Source organism: Narcine bancroftii, chromosome 14, assembly GCF_036971445.1.
Source record: "Narcine bancroftii isolate sNarBan1 chromosome 14, sNarBan1.hap1, whole genome shotgun sequence".
NCBI classification, from domain to species: domain Eukaryota; kingdom Metazoa; phylum Chordata; class Chondrichthyes; order Torpediniformes; family Narcinidae; genus Narcine; species Narcine bancroftii.
The window spans coordinates 8,763,994-8,777,091 of NC_091482.1; the positions used below are offsets into that span (position 1 = coordinate 8,763,994).

General features: G+C 40.2%; 1 protein-coding gene and 1 long non-coding RNA gene across 16 annotated transcripts in view; one reads left to right on the forward strand and one right to left on the reverse strand.

The window, feature by feature from the left end:
• The window catches only part of LOC138749566 (BTB/POZ domain-containing adapter for CUL3-mediated RhoA degradation protein 2), a 25,798-nt gene extending 17,065 nt beyond the window's left edge, over window positions 1-8,733 (forward strand). For 11 of the 12 annotated variants that reach the window (XM_069911122.1, XM_069911117.1, XM_069911123.1 and 8 more), the window contains one exon: window positions 587-5,438. In XM_069911122.1, coding sequence (XP_069767223.1) covers window positions 587-823 — 237 coding nt within the window. In that variant the 3' untranslated portion in view covers window positions 824-5,438. Of the gene's footprint in view, window positions 1-586; window positions 5,439-8,634 lie in introns of those variants that run through there. The other variant, XM_069911128.1, reaches the window with a different exon arrangement.
• The window catches only part of LOC138749571 (uncharacterized), a 20,116-nt gene extending 8,385 nt beyond the window's left edge, over window positions 1-11,731 (reverse strand). For 3 of the 4 annotated variants that reach the window (XR_011348751.1, XR_011348752.1, XR_011348750.1), the window contains exon 1: window positions 10,826-10,980. This is a non-coding gene — a long non-coding RNA (uncharacterized lncRNA). Of the gene's footprint in view, window positions 1-10,825; window positions 10,981-11,590 lie in introns of those variants that run through there. The other variant, XR_011348753.1, reaches the window with a different exon arrangement.
• Between the last annotated feature and the right edge of the window lie 1,367 nt (window positions 11,732-13,098).

Genomic DNA, 13,098 nt, shown 5'->3' on the forward strand with positions numbered 1-13,098 from the left:
CCCACCCCCCACATACCACCTCAAGTGATCTCTTGCCATCCTCAGAGCACCTATGACATAGGAGGTCACAGACGCTCTGTGGTTAGTGAGGGATGGCTTAAGATGGTATCTGAGTGGAGAAGAAAGGTTGAGAACCATTGCCCTAATATTTCCTTGCTCAGGATTTGATGAATCCTGTCTCATACAAATGGTAGCAATAAGGCTTTCATTCATTGGGTTAAAATTATGTTGTGGTTGGATTATTTTGAAAAAGTTACAAATAATATTAAAGGTTTTCCTGGATGTATCCAAATGACATTTTGAGGCAAGATTTCAGCATTTTATATTAAAAGTTGGAGGTGGATCATCATATAGAAAAATTTAAAGGAATATTGCAAAATAGTCAATGGTTCGTTTCGCCTAACATGTTGATTCAACTCTAAGATGAGTCATTGAGAAAAAATATTATCCTCCCTGCCGAGTGTCCAGACAGATTAATGTGGAGTATTTTGTCGTCATGTTTGTATACCTGAAAGGAAATTTAAGATCATGTCACATTCTCCAGCTAGAAATTTCCAGCTTGAATGGTCATCTTTTTCTTGTGCAGGTGGAATTTCCTGAAGCAAGAATTTATGAAGAGACATTGAATGTCTTGCTTTATGAAACACCGCGAGTACCCGATAACTTGCTGCTGGAGGCTACTAGTCGTACATCTGTTCAAGGATCGCACAGTGAAGACGAGGAGGCGTTGGAAATTAGAGATCGTGTACGTAGAATACATGTGAAGAGGTACAGCTCGTATGATGACAGACCTCTTGGACACCAGCCTGCCTACAGAGACTAAAACTAACCAGATTCTCGGGTATGGCAAAACATGTACAATTTTTTCAAAATTGGTTCTAATGGTCGCCACTGTGCAGATAATCCTGGAATATGAAGAAAACTGACTGATGGCAGAGGGAAAGCTGTGTGCTTTTGTTTAATTTTCTTTCATTTGTTAAGTCAATTTTCGTCTGGGGGTGGGGGGGGGGGGGGGAGTTTTAGGTAGTGCTGAAATGCATCTTGTAGCTTGTGTATGAATATTCCTCAATTATAAACTATCCTGTTGATGTTCCTAAAAAAATCTAAGGAGATTTTAACTTGTTACAGCATTTGCTTCATCTTATGACAGTGGGAGTTCAATAGCTTTGAGTTGTTATTCTGTTTTAACCAGAGGTGGGTTAACACTACCATCATTCCCAGATAGTTGCTACACACTTTCTGAAGATTATGGAGGCTTTAGATCAAGTGCCCCTCCCCTTTTTTTAACCATTGTTACTCTATATTGAATTTTGTTCTTGTATCATGGAGAAGTCCAAATGTGTGCCTGATCTGAAATAGCTGTGAATTTCATACTTTGCTCTCGTTCTTGTTGGTTTTACATCAGTATCGCATTCCAAGGCTGTTGAGGAAGAGTTAAATTATACCTTTTGGAATATTTCAGTCAAATGTTGCTACATTACATTTTTTTTAAAAATGAGGGGGGAGTGAACTGGAGAGAATGAGATGTAATTTTCATTTCTTCATCTCTTCCTAAGTATTCTTTCAGGTTATTGCCATTGCAAAAGTAATACTTCAGACACCTAACTTTGTTTTGTGCAGTTTACAACATCTGGGATTGAAGTGTGTTCACAAACTTAAGAATTTTCCTTTGTTACAAACTTTGTAGAATTCTGGTGAGATATTTCGTGTTTTTAATCCAGTTCAGTTTTTTTGTTAACATGCAGTGTGGAATTATTCTTATTTTCTCCCTGTAAAATAAAGGTAACATAGATTTGCATGTATAAGTTTGCTTTGATTGGACTGAATGTTAAATTTAGTGTTTATATTTGTGTACCCGCTGTTTTTCTTCTGAACTGGATTGCTTCAAACTAGTTTCTCTCATTTAGGGCAGAATAGTGATGTCTCTGGTATTTGCCTGAAGTAAACCTGCAGTTTGTTTAATGCAATTTTTTAATGAATTTATATTTAAATGTGTAAGTGATTCAAGCAAACAAAGGTTTGACTTTCAACCAGAACAGTTTTCAGTTGGTATTTTAGAACTGCTTGTTAACATATGGTAGAGTCCTTCTGTGCACCGATACTGTCTTTGGGTCAGAAGTAGTATGAAGAGTTTATACCTTTTCTACCATTTCCCATCTTTCCTAGGTTTTGTAGAGTCAGAAAGGAAACTGCTGACAGGAGAACCAATCGTTGTCCTGATGTGTGGCTGAGATATAATTGAGTCTAAATCAGGTCATGTGAATAATAACAGAAGCAAAGGTTTTATCTTGAGTGGTTTTGCCCCAAAAAGCACAAATGCATCATTTTTGGGGAACGACTTGCCCCAGCACCAGTAATGAGTTCACAAAAGCTCATCAAATTAACCACATGATGAATTTTCTAGGTATTTATACTTTAAGTTGGTCTTGCCCAAAGAGCTAGAATCGTTCCCAAACTGTGTAGATACGTCCACGACAGAAGCAACGTCTCCATGTAAAATGGTCTGGTATTCCAATCTTCCCAGTAGCCTGGGTTCTGTGAATTACTCACCAGTCTGAGAGGTCATAAACAGAGGACTTCGAAAACATCATTGTGCCTTTTGACCCTTGGTTTTCACAGAGAGACCTCCTTGATAGGTGCCCTAAAGACTCGTTAATGGACCAATACCTGCTACAATCTCTTCATTCCTGACCTTGCTGAGTCGATTCAGTTTTTCACAGGATTCCTGTCTTTCTGAATACTACAACATAGAAAATGAACTACTCTCTATTTTGATGTTTGAAATGGGTCATTTTCATGTTAAATAAGCAAGGGATGGAACAAAATTAATGTAATATAGCGACAGTAACATGGATAGCAGCCCAGCTAGGGAGTGAACTGAAAAGGCCATTCTAGTTCTAGTTATTTAATATCTACAACATCTGATGTGTTAGTTAAAGAAGCTGATGAACGTGGTTTGGTACAGTTAGCATTAGTAGTTAACACAACACTGTTGATAGCACCAGCAATTGGGACAGGGGTTCGAATCCCGTACAGTCTGTAAGTAGTTGATACGTTCTCCCGCGTGTCTCTCTGGGTTTTTCCCAGGAGCTCCGGTCTCCTCCCACCATTCAAAATGTACATGGGGTTGTAGGTTAATTGGATGTAATTGGGTGGCACAGTCTTGTGGGCTGAATGGGCCTGTACCATGCTGTATGTGTCTAATTTTAATTTAAATTTAACAGTGATGAATCAGCAAACAACCTCATAAAACAAACCTCTATATTCAAGTTGTACATAAAAGTAAAATTTCCATTTTCCCTGCATAGGATAGAGGGGGAATTTCATAACTTCAATGATATTCAAAAAAAAATTTAATCCCCCCCCCCCATTGTCATTAACTGAGCAGCACTCCATGATCGTGCTCGAAGATGGTACAACTTCTTTGTAAATGTCTTGCCCTAGGAATTATTATAATTCTCAAAAACCAATGGTATCATCCATAACCACACCAATAACATCCCTTTTAAAAATGGCCTCAGAAATCATCATTTTCCCTCCAAGCCCACAAGTGATGCTTCAATAACACATCGACCATATAGAGAAACTGTTTTGCAAAACTCTTAATTACGCCTCTTAATTTGGGGCATTCTCATGGTCTATGGTCTTGTGAGACATTCATTGATGCCTGCAGGTCTCATCTGAGTAAGATTTGATGCATATGCATTGGATCTTAATAAAAGTGCATTCATAAAATTTAATTGGGGACCAGATGTAAAACCCTTCATTGGATTTAATGCCACTTTTAAAACTAGTGACCCTAGAGCCTTTCTGAGGCAAACTAGCCCGATAGTTAATCCTTTATCCCTCCAATTAAAATTCCTGTGGCGAGAATATGACACCACTGTTAGATCTTCCAGCTAAACCCGCCTGAATTTAAATTTAGCATGATAACAGGCCCTTCTGGCCCACGGCCCACCCGTGCTGCCCAATTACACCCAATTGACTTGCAACCCAGGTATGTTTTGAACAGTGGGAGGAAAGCTGAGCTCCCAGAGAAAACCCACTCAGACACGGGAAGAATGTACAAACTCCTTGGAGCAGTGTGGGATTTGAACCCCTGTCCCGAACACTGGTGCTGTAAAGTTGTTGCGCTAACCACTATACCAACCGTGCCCAAGACTTTTTAAATGCAAATCTGTCCTCACAGACAGGATATGAGCAACATGATAATATTATCATTTACCCCCGTGAAACCTTCAAGTTTCCTTCTAATTGCGTCAATCATTTTAACTTAAATGTTCTGGGATGCCTTGTTTAAAATCGAGGAATAGTAAAATTGGGGTTCCCCCATTGAATTTTTTTTATTGAAATGTACTGGAAAACAGTGCAAAACCTATGATAATATTAAATAAAATCGGGAATGGGTTGGTCCAGTTCTGGACCTGGCTTTATCAGTAAAAGTCATTAAAATGTAGATTAGAGATGAGGGGACTATCAACCCCACCCACACCATGTGGCTTTAATAAGACTTATGGCCAATGGAGTTAATAGCATGGGCAAGAATCTTGATGAACTTCCTTAATAATATTGAGCCTTTAACAATTATTCTCTCTGATCAATAGTTTTTGATTTCATCTGCATCTGACTGCAGAACGAGGAGCACGCAGCTGGTTTTAATAATTGATGGAATTTGGCCACAATGAACCCAAGAGGCTTGTCACTCAAGGCCAAATGGTCATTAAAAAAAAAACCTGAGAAGTGCATCGGAAACTTTAGTCGTTCTTTAAAACAAGTTAATTATTAGAAACAAAAATGTAAGAAAAGGTTCCTTCATTCTGCCCTGTCATTCACTATGATCCTGGCTGCTTGTACTGTTTTCTGTTCAATCCCCATAACCCTCATCAGACAAATATCTCCACATCAAATAATCTGTCCTCCATTACCCTCAGTGTCAGAGAATGCCAGACATTCACTGCCCTCTGAGAGAAAAAATGTCTACACATCTCTATTTTAAATGGCTGGCCCCCTACTTTGTAGCTACATCCCATTGTAATGATCTCCCACTAGTGAAAACATTTCAACGTCTACCCTAAAGCTCCCTCAGGAACTTGCATTTGGATAAGGCACTGTTAATTCTACTCACAATTGTCAATTCTCTTACTAGAATAAAGCTTTGAAATGGTTGGTTTATCTCTGGTTGTTGGAAAAGTTTTGTTGGTTAACTAACTGGAATACTTGCATGCAACAGTTTTCTGTAATATAAATTTGCTCTTAACACTGTGGTGGATTTTTTTTTCCCATGATGTTGCTGTGTCGCACATATTCCAAACAAACTCAAGTAGTACTGCCTGAGGAAGAACTTTACAGAAGTGTATCCGATGCAGATCAGTGTTGCTTCTTTTAAAATGTTATTGAATACAAATGTTTATCAACCTTAATAAAATTTTGTGATGGTTGCTATGTGAGCTGTTTTTAACCACACTTTCAAGAATTGAATATGCAAATCAAGCAGTTGAATTAGTTTCTGTGGAGCATATTTGGCAGCACGGTTAGCGCAATGTTATTACAGTGGCAGTGACCCAAGTTCGAATCCGGCGCTGTCTGTAAGGAGTTTGCACGTTATCCCGATCTCTACATAGTTTCCCCAGGTGCTCAGGTTCCCTCTCCCTTCAAAATGTACAAGGTTTGTGGTTAATTTGGGTTTAAGTGGGCAGCCGGCGTTAAATGGAATCTGCTGTAATAAAGAAAAAGCTAACTCCTGGAGCAGCACAAGAACAGCAGATGCTGGAATCTTGAGTGAACAAAGAAAAACTGGAGGAGCTCAGCAGGTCGAGCAGTATCCATGGAGAGAAATTACAAGTCGATGTTTTTGGGTTAAAACCCTTTGTTCTTCAAACAAATTTCAGAAACCTGACTTCATACCAATTTGCTTCATGCAGAAGTGACTAGACTGCTCAAATAGAAATATTTTTGGTTTAATCATTTTTGATAAATTAATATTGGAATCGAAAACTTCAATGACCAATCTATCATTATCTCATGAAGTCAGAAGAGACTGCAGATGTTGGAATCTGTCCCTCGTCTTCTCTATGGAGAAGCCAAGGACAAATTGGAAAAACAACAATTTTTCTCCTGAGGTAGCACATACACATGAACCCTCTCTGGGGAAAAAATGTAGAAAAACTCTATATCAATGCAGTGGAAGTGGTGGATGCGGGCTCAATTTCAACAGTTAAGAGAAATTTGGATAGGTACGTGGATTGGAGAACTATTGTCCCATTGCGGGTCGATGGAACTCAGTGAAATAATAGTTTGGCCTGGATGAGATTGGCTGAAGGTGCCTGTTCTGTGCTGAAGTGTTCAGCGGTTCTACTTTGTATTAAACAAATTCCTTTTCCATCTCCTCGAATTCCACCAACTATTAAATTACATTTTTAATTCTATTTGTCTTTATTTATTGTGATCGTCCATCAGATAATGGCTAAAATCAGAAACTGAGAGCACGATTGCAAAGACTTGGATGTTGAAACTTGAATCCATGCATCAGAACTAACTGCTATTTCCCAGACGCTTCCAGGGAAGGGAGAAAAATAACAATTTAGGGAGTTAGAGCATCCATTTGTGTTCACTGTGTTAATAAGAAATTAATTTAATTATGAGGGCAATTGTATATGGGAAGTTTCCCTTTATTTCCTTGATGGACAAGGGAATTTCCTGTGCTATAGAAAGTAAAGAATGCTTATTTACACACAAGCAAGATTCTGAATGTGTAAGAAGTCTGAATTAAAAATTTGGAAATTTTCTTCAGGTTGGGCAGATTTAACATTTCTGAATAGTGTTTCAAGGGAAACTATGATTGGAGTTGATGATGGGGAGGTGGTCAGAATAGGAAAGGAACCACAACTCGTTAGATGTCTTGACCTGCCAAGGGTAGTGAGCGAGTCAAAGCCTCTGAAGCCATTTTATTGATTTTGTTTGTGAAATGGTAACTGAAGTTAATTGGAGAGAAATTGTATCTGTTGCATGGTGAATGCAATTTCTGTCTTTGGCCATTTCTGTCTTTGGCCATTTCTGTCTTTGGCCATTTCTGTCTTTGGCCATTTCTGTCTTTGGCCATTTCTGTCTTTGGCCATTTCTGTCTTTGGCCATTTCTGTCTTTGGCCATTCTTCTGTCTTTGGCCATTTCTTCGTTCCAGTTCAGTCTTTGAGCAGAAATATCTGTCTTGCCTTACTACATTAGCATTTCCTTGACACATAAAGTCAACAGACATCTTGAGATTCCAGAAGATTTAGCACTTTTTTAAAAGAGAAACAGCCAAATTAGCCAAGGTATGATGTGTAACCTTGCAATCACTTGAGTTCTTGATTATCAGGAGCTTATTCAATACCTTGGAAGGATGGCAAGGGGCCATAATAATGAATATTTTGATACCTCTTCCAGTGATTGATGCATTGTAGGGAAATGGGGAGAAATGGAGGCCTTAGTATGGAAACTGAGTCATGAGGAAAAATACAGGGCAACAACTACTGTAGTTGGGATCAGAGAAAGGCCATTCAAGATATCAATCGGAATTCAAAATCTGCAAGGAGGAAAATTGCAAGATGTGGGAATTCAATTAGCGAAGATTGGACTGCATGGACACAGCTGACAAAGACATCTTTGATTTAATGGTATTCTTTTGAATTGAAAATGGATCTGTTCTGACATTCAGCCAATTATCCTATTGCTGTTTGATGCTCAACTGCCCACCTTCCTGTTATGGAAAACAGGTGATATTCAAAGTCTAGAGAAGGTGAGCTTTTGAAGGGAGATTTGGTACCAAAGACTTTGGTACCAAAGACTCTCCAAAACTTTCTATAAGTGAGTATGCAATTCTGGCTGTTGGACCTCACTGCCACTTGCTTGCTCAGGACAAGAAAACTACAAAAAAAACTACAGAGTTAGTTCTACCTCGCCTGCAACAGACTCCATCCAGGACGTATTCTCAAGGACCCCCCGCCACTTCTGCTACTCTCGGGAAAAAGGTACAGAGCCTGAAGGAGAGCACTCAGCGCCCAAGCTACTTCCCCTCTTTAATCTTCTATTGAACCACAGACACGATCTTACTTTGTCTTTTTCTTGCACTATTTATTCCCCCCCCTCCACTGTCGTTGGACTCGGATAGAAGGGAACGATTGACTTGAATCTGAGTAAAGGACGTGGCGCTCCCAACACTGGCCTTTGAGGAGCGCTGGTAGGAAGGTGCTCCTTTGCTGGCGTCGGATCAAGATAGAAAAGTACTCTTGCAAAAAGCCGAGCATGCTCTTCCTTTTGAGGCAGTTTCCACTGCATCTTTGCAGGCTGCTGGTGTGTCGTTTTAACTGTACCCGTTTTATGATTCCTAACATTGTGGAGCTGGAAGGACAGCGTCATTCGGAGAGAAAAGAATACTAGAAATTCTGTTTGTTTTGGCTAAGCGCTGAGACTGACGTGGGTTGCTGCTTTGCTTTGCACGATTCCATACCCGAAAATAGACCTATTGATCACTCTGATGTATCATTAACATCGGGCAGCCAATTAAATGAATGGTATGGGCGCACATATTGTAAATCACTTCTTTATCTTCTAATAGATGCTCAGTTATGACCAGGAACTCTTTTCTTTTTATTCAGACCATTGAATGAATTTGGACCCCGGCCATTTCATAATACTATATACTCCGGACTGGGTGCAGGGGTAAAACAGGACGAACCAGCTGCTGACACGCGACACGGAGCCCAACAGGTTAAGGTTAGAGTGGTTGGAACAAAAAGAAAGCAGGTGGGCAGCGAGCGAGGCAAGGCCATTCCTCGGGGGGGGGGGGGGGTGTTGGTGCAGGAGAAGGTATAGATGGGACTGCCTGATTTTGTTTTGAATCCAAACCTATTAAATCTAGAGCCAATTCAAACGCCTTGATGAATGGTGCAAGCCAGAAAAGTTGGCGGCTATATATCTTTACATTGGCTACACACTGTTGCGTTTCTCCAGCGTTGTGTGTATTTTATGTATCTTTACATTGGCCACACTGTTGCGTTTCTCCACCATTGTGTGTGTTTTATGTATCTTTACATTGGCCACACTGTTGCGTTTCTCCAGCATAGTGTGTGTTTTATGTATCTTTACAGTGGCCACACTGTTGCGTTTCTCCAGCGTTGTCTATTTTGTGTATCTTTACAGTGGCCACACTGTTGCGCTTCTCCAGCATTGTGTGTGTTTTTTCTTTACTTCAAGATGTTCGTTTTTTACCACCGAATTCCAACGCAGCAAAGCCTTCATCCAACTTGCTCACTTCAGCCAAAATGTCCTGCCTGCGTGTAATTGGCCCATAGCCAGTTTAAAAAGAGCTCATTTACAACAGAGATGTGGAGACATTTCTTTAGCCAGAGAGTAGAGGATTTGTGGAATTCGTGGCCACATGCAGCTGTGGAGGCAGGATCTTGGGGGAATGTAATGAGGAAATTGGTAGGTATTTAATTAGGGTTATCTTGGGATATGGGGACAAGGCTGGAACTTGGAACTAGATGTGAGAACAGTTTAGCTCAGGGAGGCTTCATGGAGCAGACTCTGGGCCAAATGGCCTGCTTCTGTTCCTTTTTTTGTGATATCCCTCTAAACCCCCCCCCCCATTTATTTGTCCAAACTTTTCTTGAACATTGTATCTGCCTTCAAACCAATTCCGTTAGGAGCCATTTATGCAGTAGCTTCCAACTACAGGGTTGTCAACTCGGCCTGCGACATCACGGGCACTAGACTTCACTATCGAGGGCATCGACAAGAGGCGGTGTCTTATCAGCCTCTGTCCTCAAGGACCCCCACCACCCAGGCCATGCCCTCTTCATTCTACCACCATCGGAAGGAGGAACAGGAACCTCAGCTTCTTCCCCTCTGCCATCAGATTTCTGAATGGACAGTGAACCACAGACACTGCCTTCACTTTCTCCTATTTTTTTGAAATGTAATTTATATCAATGTTGGCCTTGTAACGCTGCTGCAAAACAACAAATTTTGTGACATGTTCATTACAATAAATTCCTATTCTTTATAATCACAGAGATCTTACTCTGAACCAATAGACTCTCAAGTAATCATTCTTGCCTCTCGCTACCCATTAGCATTTTTTATTGTTCGAGGTGTCCAGCCCTATCTTTTCATTCTCCTGTTTGCTGCTTAATGTATGAACCTAACTCTGAATCAATAGTGTTGAATGTTATTTCGCAACCTCCAACTTTTCTATATTTCAGACTGCTAAATGTCACCACATCCAAAATCCACTTCAGGCTATTACTCCGTGGTGTCCCCATGCCCAACCAAATAGAAATGGTTGGTTAATGTGTGGCATCTCAATAATTTAGTGACTAGTATCTGGAGATTAAAATGCGTGTATTCAAAGCTCAAACAAAGAACTTTGATGTCAAATCAGACATCATTGATTTAGATATAAGAGGTGAACGGGGCAGAACATGGCAAATGAAAATATATGTGGAAAAATATGAGGCCACCCACTTCGGTGGGAAAAAAAGAAAATCTTTGAAATGGTGAGAGTTTGTAATAGGACTGTGCCCTCAGGGAATTGGATGTTCTTCTACATGAATCATTGAAAATTAGCATATGGATATTGCAAGGAACTAAATGGTACATGGCCTTTGAGTAAGAGAGAATGGGTCAGATATCTTGTTGAAATGAAGTCCACACTGCCATTTTAAGAATATTATCTACAAGACTATATATACTTGCTACTGAGAGTTCAATTAATTTATTGTCAAAACATTTTTATGATTTTTACACACAAATAATGGCAAAATCCTTTTTTTTAAAAATGCATACTTATCTCCGGAATGGTCGCTTACAAAGGAAGCATGTTTACACTGACTTCCACTGTTGCGGAGATGTTGGAGGATAAATGTCCTATCCATTAACGCAGTTTCTTATGGAGTGCCTGTGGTCAATTTAGACTGCAGGTGTCATAAAAATGTCAAGGGGCCCTGGAGGAAAAATGACAGGATAGAATTTAGCAAAGAAATTCTGTCACAACATTTTCACACTGCCAGAGGAGTGGAAAATTTACAAAAGTTTAGATTGGCCATTCTCAATTGGGACCATTTGGCCCCACCCTGGGGAGGGGGGGGGTGGCACAGCACATTAAGGGGGACCACAGACTGAGATCATAAAATATTTTCATGTTTTTAATGTAGTCGGTTGGACCACTAAATTACTGCTTCACAGGGAATGGAGCCCATAAACCTTTGAGCAGAGTCCTAAGGAGGCCATAGGCAGAATAAGGTTGAGAAAGGCTGGTTTAGAAGAATTGAAAGGTGATCTCAATTAAACAGGCAAACTTCTTATAAGGCTTGGGAGGGTAGGAGTAGGAGTGATGTTTCGCCAATTGGGTAGTCGAGAAATATAAAACAATATGACAATTAGCTTAATATCTGTCATGGGGAACCAGTTAAAACTTTTTCTTGATTTCAGAGTACAGAAAAAGTCAAGTCAATCGAGCATGATTGTAGCTTTGAGGAAAATCATGTTTGCAACTATACAAGACCATAATTAGACCGCCACTTGCAATATCGTGTTCAAGCAATCCCTTACCTCATTACAGGAAGGATGTGAATACTGTGGAGAGAATGCAGAAGAGATTTACAAGGATACTGCCTAGAACGGAGAGGACGTCTTATGAGGATAAGTTGAGGGAACTTGGTCTTTCTCCCTGCAGCAGTGAAGGATGAATGACCTGATAGAGACGTACAAAATGATGAGAGGCATTGAATGTGTGGATGGCCAGAGACTTTTCCCAGGGCTGAAATGGCAACACAAGGAGGAATAATTTTAAGGTGCTTGTGAATAAATACAGGTGAGATGTAAGTGGTGCGTTTTTCACGCAGAGTTGTGGGAGCATGGGAATGTACTGCTTGCAGTGGTGGTGGGGCCAGGTACAGTTGGATCTTTTAGGAGACTATTAGGTACATGAAACTGAAAAGAGTGGAGGTTATGCAGAAGGGAATTTTCAGGCAGTTGTTAGAGTAGATTATTAAGATTGCAAAGCACTATGGACTGAACATATTTGTATGTTCTAATTTGTTAGAATTCATTAAAGTAGTAATATGCCCTATGGATAAAAAAGCAACCAGTGGATATTGTGGGAAGTTAGGGAAGAAATTACTGACCACTGGCAGAGATATTTTTAATATAATGGGTTGGCACAACATTATGGGTCAAAGGGCCTGTACTGTGCTATAATGTTCTTTTGTTAGCCATGAGTGAATGTTGGAAGGCAGAAGAGTTTTCTAATGTTGTTCTCTTATTTAAGGACTGCAAAGAAAGCCTGGTAACTCCAGACCATGGTGGGGTAAATTACCCAAGAGCATTGTGAAAGACAGGATCCACATGGATTTGGAAAGATAAAGATTGAATAAGCACAGACAGCATGGCTTTGTACTTGGGAAACTTAATTGAGTTTTTGAAGAGATTATCTAGAGGGTTGACAGGGGCAGGACAGTAGAGAAGTTGTCTACATAGACTTCAGCAAGGCCTTTGACAAAGTCCAACATGGTCCTGGTGTGATGACATAGAATCCAGGGAGAGCTGAGCAATTGGATATAACTGGCCTGTTCCTTGAAAATAATAATGCAGTCAAGTGGTGAAGAAGGCATTTGGCATGCTTGCCTTCATCAATGAGGCCATTGAGTTCAAGAGTTAGTCTTGCATGTTACAACTGTACAAGTCATTGGTGAGACCACATGAAGTCTTGTACCCAGTTCTGATCATCTAGCTATAAGAAGGATATCAGTAAGCTGGAAAAGGTGCACAAAGATGTGACCAGGAGTAGAGGGCTTGAGTTACAAGGAACAACTGAATAGGCAGAGGCTACTTTTTCACTGGAGGTAAGAAGGCTGAGGGTTGACCTTATTGGGGTATATAAAAGCCTGAAAGAGATGGACTAAGTCACCATTTTTTCCCCAGGGTCAGGGGAGTCTAAAATGAGAGGGCATAGGTTTAGACAGTGGTTTTCAAACGTTTCTTTCCACTCACATCCCACCTAAGCAATCCCTTACTAATCACAGAGCACCTGTGGCATAGTGAATCCTTAAGGTGGGATA